The 22060-nt window shown below is 47.1% G+C and overlaps 1 protein-coding gene across 1 annotated transcript in view; it reads right to left on the bottom strand.

Moving 5' to 3' along the window:
* Positions 1-10914: 10914 nt before the first annotated feature.
* The window catches only part of SLC13A3 (solute carrier family 13 member 3), a 42444-nt gene continuing 31298 nt past the window's right edge, over positions 10915-22060 (bottom strand). The window contains exons 9-13 of the mRNA XM_054046334.1: positions 21520-21617; positions 20534-20646; positions 20038-20199; positions 17993-18130; positions 10915-12610 (exon numbers count right to left, since the gene is read on the bottom strand). Coding sequence (XP_053902309.1) covers positions 12425-12610; positions 17993-18130; positions 20038-20199; positions 20534-20646; positions 21520-21617 — 697 coding nt within the window. The 3' untranslated portion in view covers positions 10915-12424. The remainder of the gene's footprint in view (positions 12611-17992; positions 18131-20037; positions 20200-20533; positions 20647-21519; positions 21618-22060) is intronic.

Here is a 22060-nt window from a genome sequence, read left to right as displayed (position 1 = left end):
GAATCATGTTTGTTGCTGAATGTAAGCCCTTTGACTCTGGTTAGTGAACTGCTCATCAGCTGATCGTCATTTCCTTCCAATATACTTGATATTCAGAAAGGTTTGCAAGAGAGGTTGGGCAGATCATTTTCAGCCTCGGGGATTGCTTGCATTGACAATCTGCTATTTGCATTGTTTCTGTTGCTTGATTGGATAAATTAAGCTTTTTTTAAAAGGAGGACACTGAATAACACGATTTACTTATCGTGGGCATTTTCAGCCAAATAATAATTGGTGCTAAAATTCACAACGTTTTCAGGATCGGTGAACATTTTTATAAAGCCCTAGTGACCCAACCAAATAATGGCCCTGTGAATCATATGTAGCAAACCGAGCCTCAGTGCTTTGATTCTTCAAAATATTCCCCAGTCACTATATTACTATACTGCAACTCTGAGATACCCCCTTAGAAGCCTGAAAGTACCATTCTGTCCCATGCCAATTTAATTGCTCTCTTTGGCTTCTTTTCCTCTTGCTAATTACGCTCTGTTCCTGACAACACCTGCTTTGGAGGGAATCCCTCCGTCTCACCTTAGGATGTCAGGTGGTTTTGCCTTAGCTAGGATAGGCACTAGCATGAAGAACTCACCCCCTGCCACACAGAATGCCGCCTATCCCTCACTTTCCATCAGCCCCTAACACTTCACAAAGGTGGTTTTATTATGGCCACTGCTGACCTCCATGGCCACAGTATGTCTTTTTATTTCCCTGTTCGGCCTTCTCCCTGCATATGTTGCCTTGTCTCGGGTAATTGTTAGCGTGGCTGTGTTTTTTAAAAGTTACTCTGCATTTGTTTAGCATGACTGAATGTAAAGCACACTCCGGGGGAGCACAGGGCAGGATGGATCCGTGCCACTACAGCAGCAAATGGTGCGGCCCATTTCCAAATGTGCCTCCTGTGCCTCATAGCATAGTTGCTAATGCCAGTAAGGAGTGTGGGAGACTCTAAGAAATCAGTGCAGGTGAACAGAGCTTCCTCTGGAGCTGATCTGAGTCTGTGGAATTAACCCCCACAGGAACTGGGGAGCATCACAAAGCTCCTCAGGTACAAGGTGCTCGTCTTTGACGTCCCTTCTCCAAGGATGATAAACATGGCGCAGCGTGACCATTTAAAAACCAAACCAAACCGCTCCCCATTCCCACCCTGGGGAGAGGCTGAGAACCCACGCACGGCCGATGTGAGCCACGTTGCTCAGTGCGCTGTTGGAAGGTGCTCATAGAGCGCAGTGATGAGGGTGGTAGAAGAATCAGGACAGAACAGAATAGAATCGAGCTGGTAAATAAAAAAACGACTTTTATTTCTGTGGGAAATGTCAAAAAAGTGTTTTTTACTTGAATGTTTTCATGGAAATGTTTTTACATTTTTTTCAATGGAAAAATCCAAAGTGAAACAAAAATGAAAAAATTTCCGGTTTTGGATGCTTGATTTCCCCCCACCCACAACTTCTTCTTTTTTCTCTTCCGAGCAGCTCTATTGATGAGCAAAATGAAATCACATTGGTTACTCATAAACATACTCACTATGTGCTCATAAAAGCCCAGAATTTGTAATTTGCCGCCTGCTATAGGAAATATTTCAGGAGGACAGGAGGGCTAGCGGTTAGAGCGTGCGTCTGGGAGTCAACAAGTCCTGATTCTTAGTTCCAGTCATGCCAGTGACACGCTCTGTGGCCTCGGTCAGCTCCTTGCTCTGTGTGTCAACTTCCTGCTCTGTGAAGTGGGGATACGAGTGCTACCCTCCCACTTCAGAGGGCCGTTGTGAGGCTCCACTGATGTTTGTAAATATCACACACTATATGAGCACTAGGTATGTATTCAGCTCTTGCTGTAGTTGTATTAACTCTGTAGCATAAAAGCTTGTTTTTGTCAGGCATTTTCGCAGATAAGCGACAAAGACATATGGCAAGTAAATACAACACTGAGTAAGATGGAAAATTAGTCACATGGTCATTTTTCCAACCATAATCAAAGCATATTAGGAAATCATTCACTCCCCTCCTAGCCCAACTGATTTCCTCCTAACCCCACTCACTCTCCAGGGAACATTGGTAGGAGGTCCCAGAGAGGTAAAGCTGAATGTTTACTTTATCGCCCCGGAAAGGATGAGACTTTAAGAGCATAAGAACGGCCATACTGGGTCAGACCAATGGTCTCTCTAGCTCAGTGTCCTGTCTTCCGACAGTGTCCAATGACAGTGCTTCAGAAGGAAACTTTCCTGTTTCTTTATTACTTGTCACCTCGTTTCTTATCTTTCTTTTTTAGCTCTCATCATAGTATGAGAGTAATGCTCCAGCTGGGGGGAGAAGATGAAGCGCTAGGTGGATTCTCCTGTTACCAGTGCTCACAATTTCCACAGCTAGTCACTCCCTGGAGCACAGCGGCTCCCTTGGAAATGGCCCTGTTGAGTCTCCTGCTCTTTACACCATTGTATTATGAAGACAGCACGTGGATACAGTGGAGTCCAAATAACTGTTCATTAACAATATACAGCAGGGAAGACCTAGGTACATATATATGCTGCAGCTCTGGCAGGTTTCTGGGAGCTTCTGAAAGACAGTGCTCCATGAGGGGACTCATAAGCTATTTAAAGGGATACGACCCATTACAGGTCCTTTATAGGCTGACCAATCCCTTAGTTGCAGTCTGATTAGCTGACTACATCTAATTTGAAAAGAAGACACTCATAAAACCTGATTTGAACTTTCCTTGGGCAGCTCTTGAGTGCTGAGATACTGCAGTGATTGCTGTCACTGGAAATAAAGTCCATAAATAAATAGCTCCCACACAATCTTCTGTATCTGCGCTCCGGCAGAAGTTTAAGGTATCAACAATTTTTAAGGAAATGGTTATAGCAAGATTCCACTGTCATCTGCTTCTTCAGAGCTGCAATCATCCCTTCCATGCCACAAAAAACAAACCAAAAAACGTACTGATGACTCCAAACAACAACAGGCCTGATGCATCCCCGTCCTCCTAACAGGACTGGAGGAAACGTGGAATGATGGGAGGCACAGCCTCACACCCACGTTTGGGTAGAAGACATCTGCAAGAGGGGCCCACCTCCACTGAACTCAAGCTTAGGCAAAAAGTCCTTGCCCCGGCAGCATAGCTGTATTAGTAGCTCATAGTTCTCCCTGCTGCAACTGCACGTTCTTACTCCTTCAAGCGGGGATGGGGGGTGGGGGGTAGAATTTGCACAGTGGAAGGAGCAGCATTAACTCCTACAGGGATTTCTGCCACAGAGTGACATCATCCATCTCTCTCTGCCCTTGGCCTTGCTAGATATCCACACTGTACATCCAGCCCAAGGACGGCCTCCTAAAACCAGGGGAGGGTGAAGAGCAGTGATCCCTTGAAGTGCCGTAGGAAACTTACAATGCAGATGTAAAAAGAACAGGAGTACTTGTGGCACCTTAGAGACTAACAAATTTATTAGAGCATAAGCTTTCGTGGACTACAGCCCACTTCTTCGGATGCATACAAGTACTCCTGTTCTTTTTGTGGATACAGACTAACACGGCTGCAACTCTGAATGCAGATGTAGTTTACCTGTAAAGCGTTTAGGTTAGTAGATTTTAAGGCCAGGAGGGCTCCGCGTGATCTCTAGTCTGACTCCCACATAACACAGGCTATAGAATTTCACCCAGTGATTTCTGCATCAAGCCCAATAATTTGTGGTTGAGCTAAAGAGGACCTTTTAGAAAGACATCCAGGCCTGACTGAAAGATTTCAAGGGACAGAGAATTCCCACAGATGCTACGGTGATGCTTCTATAGAAAACCTTAGTCAGTTGGTAGAGTAGATACAGGCCAAAGCACAAACTCTGTGAAATTTCTCTGTGGTTCTTGACGCACCTGAATTGATTGTTATCAGGCTTGATACAGAGCTTGAATGTTTGATGGGAGCCATTTCTGTTTCCTGGCAAACGTACATCACAGCCGGATAGTTTCACATTAAAATGCTGCTTCTGCGTGAAGTGATTTAGGCTAATTACAGGTTGCTCACCGAACTGTTAAAGCTCATTAAAAATGTTTTTAATAGTGAATTGCTGTTTAATTTGCACATGCTGTCTGCCCTGCTGTGCCATGCTAAGTTAAACTCTTTCAATTTGATGTGCACTCTCTTGCACCACCTGCTCCCAGGCTGTTTTCAGAGGGCACTGGTGTAAACAGAATTTAGACTCCCAGAGCTCACAGTGACTGATGCCATAGAGATATCAAGGAAAAAGAGATCTGGAATAAATTCACAGTGACTGCCAGGAGCTATTAACAGCTCCAGCTCAGAGACTCCAATCTATCTGCGTTGTGCTTAGTGCCGAACTACAAGGAGCAGGGCCAGCTTTAGACCAATTCAACCAATTCCTCTGAATCGGGCCCCGCGCCTAAGAGAGCCCGGCGCCAAAGCCCCGGTATGATGTACCGGCATGGCCCGGCTTCCCCAGGGGGCAATTTAAAGGCAGGGCTGGCTCTGGCTTTTTTGCTAACCCCAGGCAAAGAAGCCTCCCGCCGCCCCCAGCCCCTCGGCAGGGAGGGTGCCGAGCCCGGCCAGGGCCCCATTCTCCCCGACCGGCCGGAGCGCCGGGAGGAGGGCGGCGAGCCCGGCCGGGGCCCCGCTCTCCCCAGCCGGCCAGAGCGCCGGGGGAGGGCGGCCCCACTCTCCCTGGCTGGCCAGAGCGCCGGGGAGAGGGCGGCGACCCCAGCCACGGCCCCGCTCTCCCTGGCCAGCCGGAGTGCCGGGGGAGGGTGGCGAGCCCGGCCGCAGCCCCGCTCTTCCTGGCCAGCCGGAGTGCCGGGGGAGGGCGGCGAGCCAAGCCAGGGCCCTGCTCTCCCCGGCCGGCTGGAGCGCCGGGGGAGGGCGGCGAGCCCGGCCGCGGCCCCGTTCTCCCCAGCTGGCCGGAGCGCCGCGGGGAGGGTGGCAAGCCCAACCAGGGCCCAGCTCTCCCCGACCGGCCTGAGCGCCAGGGAGAGGGCGGCGAGCCCAGCCGCGGCCCTGCTCTCCCTGGCTGGACGGAGCGCTCCAGCCAGTCGGGGAGAGCGGGACCCCGGCCGGGCTCGCGCCCTCCCCCAAGCGCTCCGGCCGCCGGGGAGAGCGGGGCCCTGGCTTGGCTCGCCGCCCTCCCCCGGCGCTCCGGCCGGCCAGGGAGAGTGGGGCCGCGGCCAGCCTCGCTGCCCTCTCTGCGGCACTCCGGCCGGGGAGAGCGAGGCTGCCCTCCCCCGGCGCTCCGGCAGGCCGGGGCCCCACTCTCCCTGACTGGCCGGAGCGCCGGGAGGAGGGCAGAGACCCCGGCTGGGGTCCCGCTCTCCCTGACCGGCCAGAGTGCTGGGAGGAGGGCGGCTAGCCCGGCCGCGGCCCCGCTGCTCTCCCCGGTGAGCGCCGCCCCCCTCCAGGTGCTGCCCCAAGCACATGCTTGGAGGGCTGGTGTCTGGAGCCTGCCCTGTTTAAAGGGCCGGGGGTCCCAGCAGGGGCTGGAGCCCCAGGCCCTTTAAATTGCCACCAGAGCCCCACTGCTGGAGCCCTGGGGTAGGGCTGCGGGGTCTGGGGGGCTATTTAAAAAGTCCGGCGCTCCCGCTGCCTCTACCGCCCCGGCCCTTTAAATAGCCGCTGGAGCCCCGCCACTTCCCCAGGGCTCCCTCGGCTATTTAAAGGGTCGGGGCGGTAGAAGCAGGGGAGCCCCGGGTCCTTTAAATAGCCCCCAGAGCCCTCGGGTAGCGGGGGTCTCGGGGGCTATTTAAAGGGCTGGGGCTCCAGCTGCCTCTGCTGCACCCCCTGCCCGCACCAGCCCCGCACCCTCTGCCCTGCCTGCAGCCAGCCCTGACCCCCTGCCCACAGCCAGCCCCTGCTGCACCCCCTACCCACAGCCAACCCCTGCCGCACCCCCCTGCAGCCCTGCTCGAAGCCAGCCAGCCCCCCACACACACCCCTGCCCGCACCAGCCCTGTACCCCCTGCCCTGCCCACACCAGCCCTGCACCCCTTGCCCTGCCTGCAGCCAGCCCCGCACCCGCTGTCCAGTCTCCAGCCAACCCCTGCCGCATCCCCCTGCCTGAAGCCAGCCAGTCCCTCACTCCTCTGTCGCCAGCCCTGCCAACCCCTGCCACACCAGTCCCCAGTATAATTTAGAGCAGCCTAAAGCTATTGTATTTTATAATGGATGCCATCAATTGTCTGGCAGCTGGAGATTAGCTAGTTGTAATGGCCTCCAGACCAAGCCTCCTTCTCCCTGGGCATGCCCCCTATGCTAGGACCAGAGCCGGCTTTAGGAAGTGCGGGGCCCTATTCGAACAGTTTTGATGGGGCCCCGGCAAGGATGACTGAAAAAAGAAAAAACACGTAAAAAAACATCTGGGGCTTGTACTCACCGGGCGGCACTCGTAGTCTTCGGCGGTTTGTCCTTCACTCGCTCCCGGTCTTTGGTGGCACTGAAGGACCTGCTGCCGAAGTGCTGCCGAAGACCCAGAGCGAGTGAAGGACCTGCTGCTGAAGTGTCGCCGAAGACCCGGAGCGCTGCCGGGTGAGTAAAAATTAAAAAGGAGCCTCTAGCCAGGGAAGGGATTCTCGGCCACTTGCCCCCACCCCGGCAGCCCTGACACTGGGCGCGGGGCCCTCTTAGGTGCTGGGCCCAATTCGGGGGAATTGGTGGAATTGGCCTAAAGCCGGCCCTGGCTAGGACCCTGGGGTGTAGAAGGTGAAGTAGAGTTATGGAGGCTTTATGCCATTCAGTGGATTCTCCCATGCAGGGGAACGTGTCCATAGCCCACATCCTCCAGATCTGCAGCCGCTTGGGCCTGCAGACTAATCCTAAGAAGCTCCTGTGCAGCTGTGACTATAGATTTGTGCAGAACTTGAGACAAAATCGTCTTTACTGTCACCGCGCAGAAAGAACTAAAGTAATGCTAGTGTCTGCACATTAGACCTCTCTCAAGACAGGCACACTCACAAACTCTATAAAGCACAAGCAAATGTTACAAAGCATCATGCATCTGATGAGCCCTTGCTGGGGATAGCAAATTGAGCATTTTCAGGTTTAGCAGCTACACCCCAGCTGTTCTGCACTGTAGTTATAGTAATTATGCTCCCCAGTCGGCTGGTAACACAAAGGTTTCCTAGCGATGCTTCAGACATTATGTGAACAGCATAAACCAGCCATCGAATGCCGCATACAGAACTAATACAGCTGTTCTGTCTGTGAAGGGACGACCGTCAGGGCAACACAAAAGAAGCTGTTATTTATTTTGCGCTTCCTTCGGAATTGCTTGCATGAGGCTATGAATTCAATTTCCAGAACATAAAAGGATTGAACAAAGATCCAACAGTTGTCTCCTGTAGAATCAATTAAGGTCTCATTATGAACTATTTTAAAATTAATCTAGTTTCTACTTTATTTGAATACTAACTAATTTTAGCATTAGGCCACTGTATTGTCCTAGGCTGAACCTGTCTTACAAGCTGGACAGGCAGTCTTCTGGGGCAGCAAATTATTCAGCGACTTTGTGCGTGGCAGGTGCCTGTGGACCAGGGAAGATGAATACTTGCTGGATCGTGGAAGGCAGTAGAAATACTATAACCTGGTCCCAGTGGTAACAAAGGAACTAGTCCTGCAGCCTGCACTCACATGAGCAGTCCCAAGATAGGTAAATAGTTTCTGTGCCATTTTCTGTATTTGTCTCCTGGAAAATTAAAGCACGAATGACAAATTTGACTCCTTAGCAGCACAGAGTAACTGAGTAACAGAGGCAGGCTCAGGCCCAAAATAAACAAGGAGTTACATTACTGGACCCAAGAGATTCTGTCAAACAGGGACCATACGCAAAATAAATTAATAGTCTGATACCAAATTGTGATAACTCCCTTCTGTAAATATAACTCTTCTCCCACTTAACTGATTCATTGTGCTCCCAGAGTGTGTCTGAGCTAAAGTTGGTAGATGGGTTATTCCTCCTCCTACTGTTGTATAATTTGATCGCTTAATGCACATGCAAGAATTCATGGATAAATCTAGATATGCATCTAAGTTCCAGCAGGGATAACTGTCGGAGGGCTCAGGGGCAGATTTTAAACCTGAGATTTCCGTCCTTTTCTATATACGCCTGTTCTATATTCTCTGAAAAATGAGCCGGAAACATGACTGTCAGACTTTTCCTAACCTTCTCCAAAGCTTAATGCAAGAGCTTCCTTCATGGCAATGAATTTTATTGCTAGTTGTGGGGTCTTTCTCACCTATGTGAAGCAACTGTGACCTCTTGTGGTGAGATGCTGCCATGTCACTTTGGGGTTCAAACGTGTTTGATCTCACAAGCCAATTAGGTCTGAGTCTGGCTGGAAGACCTGTGAGGAAAAGCTAAAGCAGAATCAAGCGTGGTGAGTCAGTGAATGGCACTTGGCTCTCTCAGTTATTGCTGAACCAATGCTCCATGGTGACGTTAAGGAGTGCCGTGCTGCCAGTGCCAAAGGTACTGTCTTTTGGCTGAAGCTTTTACCACTTTGCATAATTAAAGAGCTCATGGCACAGCATTGGAACATCTTAACCCTGCTGTCCTGACAAATTCCAACTCAGCAATCTGTACACTGACTCCCCAAAATGTTCCCTGTTGTTTACAGGATTCTTCAATTTCTGTTTTAAGCACCATGTAGTGTTACTATGAGCTGGTAGACCAGTGGTTCCAAACTGGGGTTTGGGAACCCTTGGGGGTTCAGAAAATGTATTGGGGGTTCTCAGAAAAAATTCTGTAATAGCGGACAGAGATGTCCCTAGGGACCCCGGGCATGGGGGGGCAGCTGCTGGGACCCAGGAGTGCGGGGCTGCAGCCAGAGCCCTGGAGCCAGTGGGGCGGGCAGCCCAAGCCCCATGGAGTGCGGGACCGGCAGCCCAGACCCCAGGCTTGAAGGTGGCAGCTGGGACCCTGTCTCCAGCAGACAGGGGAAGTTGGGTGGCATGAGGGGCAGAGTGGGATGGGGAGCCACGCTGTACCTGGGGGACCTTCCAGGCTAATTTGTCCCTGGCCCCACATCCCTCTGATGGCGGAAGAAAAAGTGTTTGCGCGCCAAATCAGCCGGAACCAAGGTCATTGTAGCCAATGTGGTGGTAACGACCCTCAGTTAGTCCATACTCAGTCATTCTCTGTAGTGTGCCGTTTTGTTCCAGTGAGACATGAGGAAATCTTCTCATTTACTAGTTTGTTAGCGTTCTCCGTGTGTTATTTTTATTTGAAATGTTGTACACCCAATATGGACAAGTGGCTGAAAAACGGAAAGTGTAAAGACACGAGAAAACAAACGTTCGACATCAGCTAGTGTTTCATCAAGCCCAAAGCGTGGAAAATCTGTGTTACATGATCATGATGGTCTTGGAAAGTCCCTTATGAAGAAAAAAAACTATGACAACGATTCAGTCACATAACATATCAGGAGCCTTGAGAACTACAAGGGACGTACCTGCCAGTGGCCTGATTAACCTTAGAAAGTGATGAACATGAAGGCTTAAGAGTTAAAATTCAGGATGGATTATATACAAATGTGAAAATTTAGGCCTAAGTCTTTTAGCAGCTATCGAGGCAGTGATGCAGACTGCAGGGGTTGGGAAGAGGCAAGTTGGTGCATACAATTGTATAATGCAATCATTGTGATTTTTGGTGCTAGCAACAAATGTAAGTAACAAAGGGTTGCATGGTTAGTGATACTCTTAAAACCATGAAATAAGACTTTAGGCGAGCGCAATTACTCTAGGACCAGTGCATACATGGCTACAAAGGAGCAGAATTACATAATCCCACATTCCCAGGAGTGCTTTGAACCAGAAAACCTAAGGAAAGACCAGAGCCGTGGGGGATGCACACATTTTTGGGCTCTGAAAGCAGTATGCTGATTAGAGAGATAGGAGAGAAGGGAGCATGGTCTGTGGCTAAAGTACAGGACTTGGAGGCAGGACATCTACATTTGGTTTCCAGTTCTGACACAGACCCACTGGATGACCTTGGATAAATCACTTAGGCCATCTGTGCGTCAGTTTCCCCATCTGTACTTCCCTACCTCCCCAGGCAAGATGCATTTGTGAAGCACTTTGAGAGCCTCAAATGGAAAGTGCTATAAAAGTGCCCAGATCCTGTGATCAGAGGGGTAGCCGTGTTAGTCTGAATCTGTAAAAAGCAACAGAGGGTCCTGTGGCACCTTTGAGACTAACAGAAGTATTGGGAGCATAAGCTTTCGTGGGTAAGAACCTCACTTCTTCAGATGCATCCATTCGGATGGCTCCTAATGGCTCCATTCGGCTTCCTCCAGGGCAGGTGCAATGGCAGCTGGCAAAGGCTCAAGAGGAGGCAGCCACAGTGTGGTTGACAGCACTCCCTGAACACAAGCAAGGCCCAGCTAGCACCAGATGCCCCAAAAAGGCCATGACCAGGCAACCTGGGGGCATAGCACCTGCTGGCAGCCCTGAGGGCCGCATGTGCTGCACCTTGTTACTTCCCCTGGTGGTGTCGTGCATGCGGCGCTGCTAGCACCCACAAAAGGCATCTCCCCACCACTGCCCAGGCAGAATGGCTCCAGTCTCTGCTGCTCTGTGTCCCCACTGTCACCGTACACCTCTAGCTGAGAGAGCCAGAAACTGGCCCAACAAGCTCATGGATATGCTGCTTCAAAGCCTTACTTTAATCACACTCTTAAACGGATGACATTGCCACGGAGTCTGCAGGGTTCCTGGCCTGACTAGAATGGGGACAACACAGGCAGAGCGTCAATGAACCAGACTCTCTTCTCCCTCACCCCAGCCTACATGAGGAGCAGCTCCATTGAAGCCAATGGAGTGAGACTGGGGCGAGTGAGAGGACCCTTAGACCCCACGTTTCTCCCCTGGCTTCACAGATAAAACATAACACAGTGGCACGCTTAATGAATGCATTTTATTGTACAAGTTCCCTAATCACGAGGACTTCGTCTCAACATCAGCTGAGTTCCATGTTTGGTCAGTTTTGGTTTCAGCTTGACCCCTCTGGAAACATCCATACTGTGATGTAATCAATATAGTTTTCACAGCAACAGCAGCAACTGCGATTAAAGAGAGAATTGGGTCTGATGGATAAATTACCCTGTCTGCTCTCAGAGCTGACACTGAATCTTTTGAGTAACTCAAGGGAAAACTGAGCTAGATCTCAGCTGGTGTAAATCAGTTTACTTCCGTCGATGCCATTGGCGCTATGCCAGTTTACACCAGCTGGGAATCTGGTCCAGTTGAATCCAACATCTGTATCAGTGCAAGGATTCCCTCGCTAACCATCCCCAAAGCACCATATAAGACTCCTCATCTTTCAACCCATCTGTTTCAAATACTGATCTTTAATTAAATAAAGTCTTACACAAACAAAATACAAGTGTTTGGATACAATGGTGATGAAAATCATGCTCAATTTGCAAATCCTTTCATTGAAAGTACCCAAGCAATCAGATAAAATAATCAAACTCCATTTCGCAAAAATATCAACATTCCTCTGCGAACAGTCTACTGACTTGTGACTCAACAGCACTGTCAAGAGTAGGTCAACCTCAAACCTCAGTTAAAGGAAGTTCACCAACTTAAGAATAGCCACATAAACCACTGGTGTCAAGCCCCTGATGGACACAAACACAGAGTTACATCAGGAGCGAATATGGCCACAAATCTCTGCCTTTCCAGTCAGTACAAAAGTGTTAGTGAAAATTATTGTCTTGGGTTTTAAAATAATTCCCAAGCTAATGAATGTGTTTGGAAACCTACCATTTACCAAATGCCCACTGTGGAGCAATACACCAAATTCTGGCTAGACTCAGTCATAGTCTCCTGAATTATCCTTTCATAAGCTGAAGAAATAGTCTTCATACTACATGATACAATTACTTGTGAAATCCTTGTGAAAACTTGACCCCTAACAAGTGTTCTAGAATCACAGGGATCAAGCATGGCCCCGCTCTGAGCCTGGTTCTGATACCCTGATTCAAGTTGCGTAGCACCTGAAATGGTCCCATTGACTTCACTCATGGGAGTAAGGATACCATCCAGCATGAGTTAGGGTATCAGAAACTAGCCCACAGCAAAACTCCCATAGATTTCACCAGGAGTGGCATTTACCCTGGAAATGTTAGAGACTTACTTGGTCATCCATGTCATACACCTCTACTAATGAAGAACAAAGTTTTCTAAAACTGTTTGATAGGTATCTGTGGGGGAGGAGCCAAATCTTCCAAGATCCCCACCCCAAAAATTATGTAGTGACAATGAATAATATTTATTAAAATAAAATGAATGGAAAGTCCTGTGCAATGTGAGCAGCAACATGGCCTTTGTCCTGTGTGTACACTCTGGCGATTCCAGTGCCCCAGTCCTAAGCGAGTGAGTCCCACCTATGACCTGGCTTTGTTCATATTTTATTTAGCGAGATTAAAGTAACATTCTTCACATCCGGCAAGAGGGACGTGATGTTCTCTCCATGGATGTTGGCCCACGCAGGGAAGGTGTCCAGCTGGAAGATGCTCTTGGCCCAGGTGTTTATAGCCAAGCTAAGGAGCAGAACACCCATAAGATTCATGAGCAGCCCAGTTCTCGCCTGTGAAAGAAATGCAGATACATTATACTTGCGTTTAGCCTGGAAATCCTGAGCATTTGAAGCAAAGAACCACGCTTGCCAGCCCTGAGGACTGACTGCACATGAACGAACATTTCAATAAAGAGGAGTTTAATTAACATTTCAACTGGATTTTCTCAAGCTGGGGACCCCCATTCCTAAATTCTGACTTAGGTCCTCATCCATCAAAACACATGAGCTTTAGCACATGGTTAACTTTAAGTACATGAGTAATCAACAAAACTGTTCTCATACTTAACACGCGCTCAAACACATTGGTGACTTGGGGCCTGATCCTGTGCCAGTGGTATAAATGAAATTTTAGCCATTGTTGGTGCAGGATCAGGGCCAGAGAGCCAAGGAGTACATGCAGCTTCCATTGCTGTCTTCACTGAAAGCAATGGGTGTTCAAAACTTTTCAGGATCAGGCTTTGGAAAAGCATCTCTAACATCCCAGTAAATGGAGTGTGTATGTGTTTGTTTTAAGTTTCATTTCTGCAGAAGGAAAGGTTTCTCTTACAAGTCAACTGAGCATCTGGGAACTGAGAATCCAACTTAAAGAGTCTGTGGATCAGGGCCGCCGGGGAGGGGGGGGGAAAGTAGGGCAATTTGCCCGGGGCCCTGCAGGGGCCCCACAAGCCCTGGCCCAGCGGTGGTCTGGGTCTTCGGCAGCATTTCGGTGGGGGGGTGTCTTTCAGTGCTGCCAAAGACGCGGAGCAACTGAAGGGCCCCCTGCCACCGAAATGCCGCCGAAGACCCAGACCGCCGCCGGGTGAGTACAAGCGCCACAGCTCCCCTGCCTTGCCCCAGGCCCCCTGAATCCTCCAGCAGCCCTGCTGTGAATTAAAAAGCACTTTCTGTCTTTAAGCTCCTGTTTTATTTTCTGTCTTTAAGCCCCTGTCTGTAATACAATCAGTGTCCATGTTCAGGGAATGAGTGAAACCACAGACATTTTTAGCCAATTAATATGAACAAGCAATTCTGTAAAGCTACAGCAATATGGAGGCAAAGAGTGAAAGCTGAATAAAATTAATCATCGAAGGTTAGGTGTGCACTTCTTAGAAAAGAAAACCACCAGAGCCCCTTACCAATATGTAAAGACAACAGGAGCTTGAGTTGATAAACAGCTGAATTTCGAAAGGAGTTAGGCTTTCGCCCAAAGCCTTTGCTCAGTTTTCACTCAGGCAAAACTCCCATTGGCTTCAGCTTAAGTAAAAGTGAGAAGGAGCCTCAGGACTTGGCTCACTGTTTCCAAAGCAACTGACTCTCACTTCACACAATGCAAAGGCACAAACTCATACAACCATGGCAACTGTTAAACCTCAGTCTAAACCAGGGCAACGGGTGGTGTACAAAGGGAGAGAGAGAACAGGCTTGAAAGGCCGGATGCTATTGTAGCAGCTCCAGAAGAAGGCACGTCATCACACTTTTAACCGTAAGGAGGCTGGGGTAGAGTGGGGCGAAAGAAAGTCAGAGGATGTGAAGGAATGCTGAACTCTGTTGGGTTAAGCACGTTGAGGTTATTGGGTAAGCCTGTGCCACTGAAAGGGACTTTCACAAATTGCACGTTCATTCCATAGTCACAGAACATCACAGCAAAGTCATAAAACTGGCTCCTTCTTGGGGCCAGCCAAGGGCAGGACACAAGCTTGGGAAACAAGCCGACATCCAGGCAAGCTGTCAACAAGAATGGGAGCAAACTGGGTTTCTATCATTTCACATTAAGTTAAAGGGGATGTGATTAAGGGTGACAGTCTCTAAACTGAGCCAACCCTAAAAATAACGGTCAGCCCCTCCGATAGATAAAATCCCAACTTCTCAGCTGAGCCATAGACCTGGGTGCATGCACATAAACTTGGCTTCCTCTTATTCCACCTGCTCGCTGTTTGGTGAGTGAGCAGCATATTTAAACATAAGAGTGTAAGATCAGATCCCTGCTCAGCAACATGAATCTTTTAAACTCTGAAGTTCCTCTTCTTTAACCACTTTGGCACTAGCCCTTCACCCTCTGGCTCCTTTGCGAAAGGCTAATCCAGGCAGCTAGATTCCCATGGCTTCCAATAGGAAAAATGAACCTCATCTCATTGCATGCAGCAGCCACTGTTGCAGAGCCTTAAGGATTGATCCTATACAGGACAGAGTGTGGCACATATTACCACAAGATAAAATTTGCTGAACAAGATGTGGGGGGCACAGAGAACCCCAACCCTGTATTAATGAGTGCTACTGTCTGAGCACCAAGGCCAGAGAGGAGAGTGAGTTGCTTAAAGTGCCTCATTAGCACAACGAGGGTCATTTGTATTTATTCTCTGCCCACACCCCATCCTTTTGTTACACTGATTTTGAGAATCAGAGAGCAGGTGTGCAAAGTCATGGAGCGGTTCTGCCACTAAAGGAGTAGGACTAGCCTAGTGTGTAACCTGACTTGCTCCCACGTGGATTCCTCTGCTCATGCTTCCACTGGAGCACAATGATTTTGTGCAAGGAGGGGACACAGATAAGGAATCAAGTTGACATCCAGCCAACCTGACCTTTCAGGAAGAATGTGGTTTCCTCAAAACACCCACTCCTTTGTCTTGAAATGCCATAAACTAGAGAATCTGCCCATCCTTCCCCGACTGCTCTTCATGTACTCCTGGTGGACTGTATAAAGCACAAGCCGCTACCACTTGAGCTTAAAGGACTAAGTCTTCTAGTGGGTGGCTTTTGCAGACTCATTAACATCACATGTGGACCAGTCACTAACGGGCTGGACAGCGACCTTCACATTCAGTGTGGATTATAAAAGCAACTGCATTTCCCAAACATAAGCCCAGCCATGGTAGTTGCTGAATCCAGTGCTGTGAGCATGGATGGGATCATGAGAACACTCCCCTCCTGCTGCAGAACAATGAGACCGTAAGCAAAGTACTAAATCCCATTGTTGTCTGGATTTCACTCACTCAGGGCAGGATTCCTGGCAATGCTATGTGCTTCCAACTGGGCAAACTAGGTTCTGGTCCCAGATTCTCACTTTTCAGGCTGGCAGAGGCTGTAAGTGATGTGAAGCTCAGCCTGTGGGAGAGGGATTGCCCCAGGTCACTCTCCAGCAATCCCCTCTGGCTGAGGTAAAAAACAGTACAGATGGGCTTTGGAAGTAGCTGTGTCTAGCCTTACTCCTGAAGGGGAGTAACTGCAACTCTGGGGCAAGAAGACATAAGGAGAGGAAAATGGGGAGGAATCTTGAGAGAAGCCTACCCAATTTCTCATCACCTCCTTGCTTTTCACTGAGTGTTCTCCTTGCCCTTCCGCACACCAAGATGTTCTGTAATATTCAATCCCCTTCCTGGTGTGTTTCCAGTCACCCTTCTCTTCTGAAGGAAACTGAAAACAGGCCTGCTCTTTTCTCCCCAGTTCTCACTTCCTCATTTACTGAGTGTTTGTGCAAATGCTGAGAAGCACTGGGGTGTGGGCTGAGGCCCTGGGTAACCAAACCAACTTAGCAGCTAATACCAGCGATCTCCAAACCAACCTACTACACTACGGAATCACATAAGACTAGGTTCCTACCAAACAGGTCTAGTGATTTCTGCTCATGTTCACCGGCCTTGAGGATAAGAGTGTGAGAATGGCATGAGAATGAAAACGGTCACTTAGTGTGGCCATCACCACATAAACGCTACAGCCTGGGGAAGAATGTCTGAGCCATCTTCATGTGAATTATAACCAGCTCTGAATGGTTGCACTTATAAGAGGGAGATCCTTTCCCCTATGTGACCATCTCCCCTCCTCAGCCATTGCTTATAAAAATGTTTTATTCTGCAAGTCATCAAAAAGGGCTTAGTGCACCATTAAGGGTCCACAGACCACAGGTGAGGAGTTATATAAGAGGACATATGCTCAGTCTGGAGTATAGAGATGTACTAAATTGACTCTGATGGACATTCATAGGAGTTTTGTGGTCAAGCTCTTCTGCCCAGTGAATTGAAAACATTCCCTTGGTGCTCTTTAATGTAAGGATCTACATTAAAAATCTAATAGTAATGTACAGTATAGGATGTAAACACTTTATTGTAACTTTGCCTTAATAAGAGGGGCTTTTTTTAAAAAAATGCCAACAAGAATATACCAGACAGGAAAACAGAGCAAAACAAACTTAATAGTAAAATCAAAAGGAGAAGTAGCTCTTAGTGACTCTTTGTTTAGGAAATAGCATGTCTCTTCATTAGTGAGGGTAATTGTTATACAGGCTGTATATTTAGTCTCTATAGAGAACTTGACAGCACATCTGAGAATTCATATACGTGTTTCCTGTTGAGTTTTGAGAGACATTAATTTTACTGCTCACTTGGAGAGCTTCATATTGTAGCTTTTCTGGCTTTGCTAGACTAGTCTGTCTTTCCTCTCTCTCTGTTTCACTCTATCATCTTCCTGAATGGGAATTGCCTGGGTGATTGCTCCAAGCATATTATGTCAAATAATTCCTTCCAGATCAGAAAAGACTAAAATATTCTAGTGCAGTTGATTCGGCCAGCATCTACATCAGATACCACTGGCAGTATATCCACTTAACCAATTAAAAGGAATATAGTAACATGCACTTCACATAGAGATGGTGACGTTGACCAAGGCCTACTGGGAAATTTAGCTTGGGATGCTCAATAACTTCATGGTTTGATATTTTATTCATGATCTAGAAGATAAATCAGTGCAAAGAACCCTAGGTCACAAACAACTGCAGAACTAGTTATGTCCAACAGATGCCAAAGGTTATTTTTCACTGGAACCTGTGAAAGCCATATAAACTTCATTAGCAAAGGGGAAGTGCTGTAATAGAATGTGAAGAAGATAAGGTCAAGGACACTTCCGTAGGAGTCATTTAAAGGACTCATGTTCACTCTCCCAAAGTTGAGAGCAGAGATCTTTGTGACAGGTCTGATCTCAAACTCAGCAAAATGGACAGCAGGGAGATGAGCATCCCCTTGTTACAATAAATTTGTTTAATATCTAAAAGGAGAGACAGAAAATTGATTATTTTTCAAGTTCGTGGCTCCACTTTTCAATTAGTTAAAGGTCAGACTCAGCTCTCAGTTACACAGAAGAAATTTGGGAGTAAATCCACTGAAAGCAGTTGAATTACTATGGATTTACATGTGTTTAATCAAGGGCAGAATCTGGCCCATTTTTACCTAAATAACACTTTCTAGATCTGACCGACCATGAATGAGGTTCTTTGCCTTCACACACTGCTCATAACAGAAACTGACCTTTGTGATTTTATTTTACAAAATGCTGATTTGGCAGCATCTCTCGAAATTATTGTCTTAAAAACTCTTCATCTAGATGATTGTGTCTTCAGTGATTTCTATACATAAAACAACTTACCATATCCTTGACCATCAGGTGTCCAGAAGAAAATGCAATTGAGTTTGGGGGCGTGGAGACTGGCAGCATGAAAGCGTATGAGCATCCTATAGTTCCTGGTATCATTAAATATAGGGGATTTACTTTCAGACGAATTGCCTTAAAAGAACAGAATTTAAAAAAAAACACTGTACATTAGGGGTTCTGAGCTACAATGGAGATACATCTAAGAATGCAAATAATTACAGCACTGTGCCTAGCAGAACTCAGTGATCTATGCTTTATAATAGCATATCCTGCTGTTCTATAGCTAATAACATTTTAAAAGATTATTATTATGCATGTTGTGCAGCATGTACTTACACTCATTTAGCATCTTGTTTCCAAACAGTCCAATATATTAAGCAGGCCTTGTAAGCTCCCTGTGACGTGCGCAGCTGTTGTTATCCCCATTTCACAGATAGGGAAATTGAGGCACAGAGTGGGGAAGTGACTTGCCCAGGGTCAGACAGCAGGTCAGTGGCAGAGCTTGAAATGGACACCAAGAATTCTGACTCCCTGTTGCCTGTTCTAACCACTTGAATACACAATACCCAATCCTGCAGTCACAACATCGCAAAACTACTGGTTGACTAAAACCTGAGGTCTCTTTAAATGGCCTCAGGGAGCACGGAGACCACTGTGAGGCTGAGCCAGCGAGGGTTAAGCAACCAGCAGGCTGAGTGACCCAAAACCAATACCTTAAGGCCATATTAGAAGAGTACTGAAATTGTATACAGATCCATTCCTTATAGGAATTTTAAATAGACTGGCATTTTAAATAGACTACAGTCCTTGACATGGAGGCCTGTATTGTTAGAGAATCAAGAATAGATCCTAGTTGTATTTCTCTATGTTTACCTTGTTAGAAGTTTAATGTGATCTAATTAGCTTGTAGATGCTAAAATTCTGTTCCTGTCTTTAATGATTCATTACGATAGTCAAAAGGGGATATTATCATTTAGATGGGATTTGTGGTGCAATAATATTATTCTTTCATTTATCTTTGAAATTTGTAGTAAACTACCTGGAAGCTGTTTGATGGTTAATTGCCCTATGCTAATGAATGCAACTAGCTACCAGTGTATGCCTAGGAATGAGGAATTAGCTTCGAAGCAACAATATACATTACCTATTCTTCAACCAAGGAAGCCCTGCTGTGAACACACCTTGCTTCAAGCTATAAAGGAAGTTTCGCGTCTGATGCTTGCTATCTCAGATCTGCTTAAACTTTGACCGGGAAAATCTAAGACTGTAAAACTGAGGTCTCCAGGTCTACTGTGGATTAACCTTGTACTTTTCATGGAAGAATTTGAAGAAACGCTGCACAAGAACTGCCAATTGGACTATAGCCTTTTAAACTGATTCCAGAAGGCTTTTTACAAAGCAGCAACCTCACCATCTTTGCTATGAAACTGACCTAAGAACTTTATTCATATCTGTACATTGAATGATCTTTTAACCACAGCAACTCTCTGTCTTTTCTTTTTATTAATAAATCTTAATGAATAAGGATTGGCTATAAGCATGTATTTGGGTGAGATCTGAAATATTCATTGTCCTGGTGGGTAATGTGTCCAATCTCTTGGTAGAACTTTATATACAGTGAATAAGGTTTTTAGTAACCCGCACTATATTAGAGTTGGCTGTCTGGGTGGGAGCCAAAGGCTGGATTGCTTAAAGAGAACTGTATTTTGGCTTCTTGGTAATCAGTAAGGTATTACAGGAACTGTTTGGTTACTGGCTTGGTGAAATCTAATTATAGAATAAACCACCAGTTTGGGGGATCATCTGCCCTATTCTTTGCAGTTTGCCCTGACTGTGCTATCTCAGTATAGCCCCTCCAGGGACCCTGGTCACAACCCTATACAGCTGGATGGGCCAGCTGAGATCCTAGAGACTATTGGGCCTAGTATGCAGAGGAGTGGTCTGATAAGGTAAAGGCACAAGGCCTACCACCTAAGGGTGTGCGCTGAGAGAGACCACAGAGGGGTCAAAGCTGGCCCCATCATGGTGATGTATCTTACCAGTTCTGCCAGGATAGGCAGGAAGATTATAATTGTGGCTGTGTTGCTGGCAAACTCTGTGAATAAGGCGATCACTATTGTGATAAGCACGACAGCTACCGCCGGCGGCACGTTCTCCAGGGGATGCAGGTGGCCTCCGATCCAGACAGACAAGCCTGACTCCTGCAGCAGGAGAGAAAATGCAGCAGGTTTTATATCCGAGTTCCTGCATTTCCATGCAAGACTCAGATCATTTCGCAGAATTGCCAACTACATATAAATAGAGATCACTTCGCCCACCCACCTCTGAAATGCAGCCACCCTGGGGTGGGCGGGGGAGGGGAGTGCATGTTATAGCCCTTAGATGTCAGATCCAGTCACTCAACTGCCATACACTGCAGGTGCAAAATTGCAGGAGCAAAGTCAGAAGCCAAACTGATACTCTTTTAAAAAGCATGGGCATAGAGTAGAATGACAACAAGGTAACATTGATGATGGGCATCACTCCAAAAACTACCTCACATCCTTTTGCCATGGCAAATCCTCCACCGAGCAGCAAGATAATGTTCCAAGGTACAGTCTCTTGGGCCCTTCTCCAAGACAGCAAGGGCGGATTCTCAGTGTTTGATGCTAGACAGAGATCCCCACCAAACACACACACACAGATTAACAAATAACTTGTCATCTGATAAAATAGCTACGTTACTCACTAGTGTCAAAGTTAGCTGATGATCACTTAGTAACGAAAACATGGATATTTCAATTTCAATTAAACAGGCAGCAAAAAAGTTCTAGCAGTTAAGGTTTTCTTGGGCTTTTTCTCAGCTGGTTTTTTTATTAACAAAAAAGGACAATTTCCTTGGTGTAACAGACATAGATATTCTCCTCTCTGACATCTGGCAGATTACGGCAGGAGGAAGTTTTCTGACATTTGTAATTTTGTGGACAAGTTCATCACCGTATAATTTTCTACTTGCAGCTCAAAGTGGTAGGAGCTTTCTAGGAAGGAAATTGCTGTGTCTCCCCCAGAAGGTCACTTCTGAATAAGAACTCAATTGTTGTGTCATATGGAAAGGTAAACTGGTAGGGCTGTCATGTTCTGTGAACTAAAGACACCCACATTTCACCCAATGGGAGTCTGAGGACCTGCCCGGAGCCTGAAAGCAACACCTAATTTGCATGAAATGACGTAATGGCAGTTGCTTTTGTTTTGTGCTGCTTTGCTCTAAGATGAGCCCCTGAGGCTTCACAAGCTGCACGTCCAATTAAAGATGAAGGTGGCCATAGCCATATGAGTAACATTTTCATAAGTGACTCAGGCACTTAGGCGCCTAAGTCTCATTGAAAGTCAATGGGACTTAGATGCTTTTCAAAATGTTACCCCATACCTGCTGACTGAGTACCCTGCCTTACTATTATGTGCTGAGCTCCTGCAGTGTGCTCACCTTATAGAGAACACACAAGAAGGGGACAGAGTCCCTACCCTGAGGGCTTACAACCTACCTTTTAAGTCAAACCACCATTTACAGGATGGTCTTTGTGAAGGGAAGAAGAACAGTATGGTCACTATGGCGACTCCAGTAACCGCATCTGAGACAAACCTGTCCAGGAGGAGCAGAAACAATTGTAAGCAGCAAAAGTCTTGAGATTTGTCAAGTTTATAAAAATTGGGATTTACCAAAGAGGATTAGGATTTTGCATCAACAACACTCATTGTTCATGATTAGCTTTTTAAAATTCCCCTCTGAGCTACATTTCTAAGATTGGTTGTGACGCCTTTAGAAAACTGATCAGACACACTGAAAACACAAAAACCTGGTTTTAAAAAAACAGGGAGGGGGTGGCAGTGCTGGCTGCTCGAATGACTGAATCACTTTCGGTTGTTAGAGTTTGTGAGAAGAATACCGATTATGGAGGTCTGGGGAGATTGCCTAAGCTGGTTGCAGGGAAGTAGAAAAATCAGATCATTGGCCTTTTTTGGTTATGATCTCTTTGTAAAATGCTCAGCTTCTAAAATGAAGAGCGTGATATAAAAACTCTAGGC

This window comes from Malaclemys terrapin, chromosome 12 (genome assembly GCF_027887155.1).
Source record: "Malaclemys terrapin pileata isolate rMalTer1 chromosome 12, rMalTer1.hap1, whole genome shotgun sequence".
Lineage (NCBI taxonomy): Eukaryota > Metazoa > Chordata > Testudines > Emydidae > Malaclemys > Malaclemys terrapin.
This window is presented reverse-complemented; position numbering and strand designations above follow the sequence as displayed.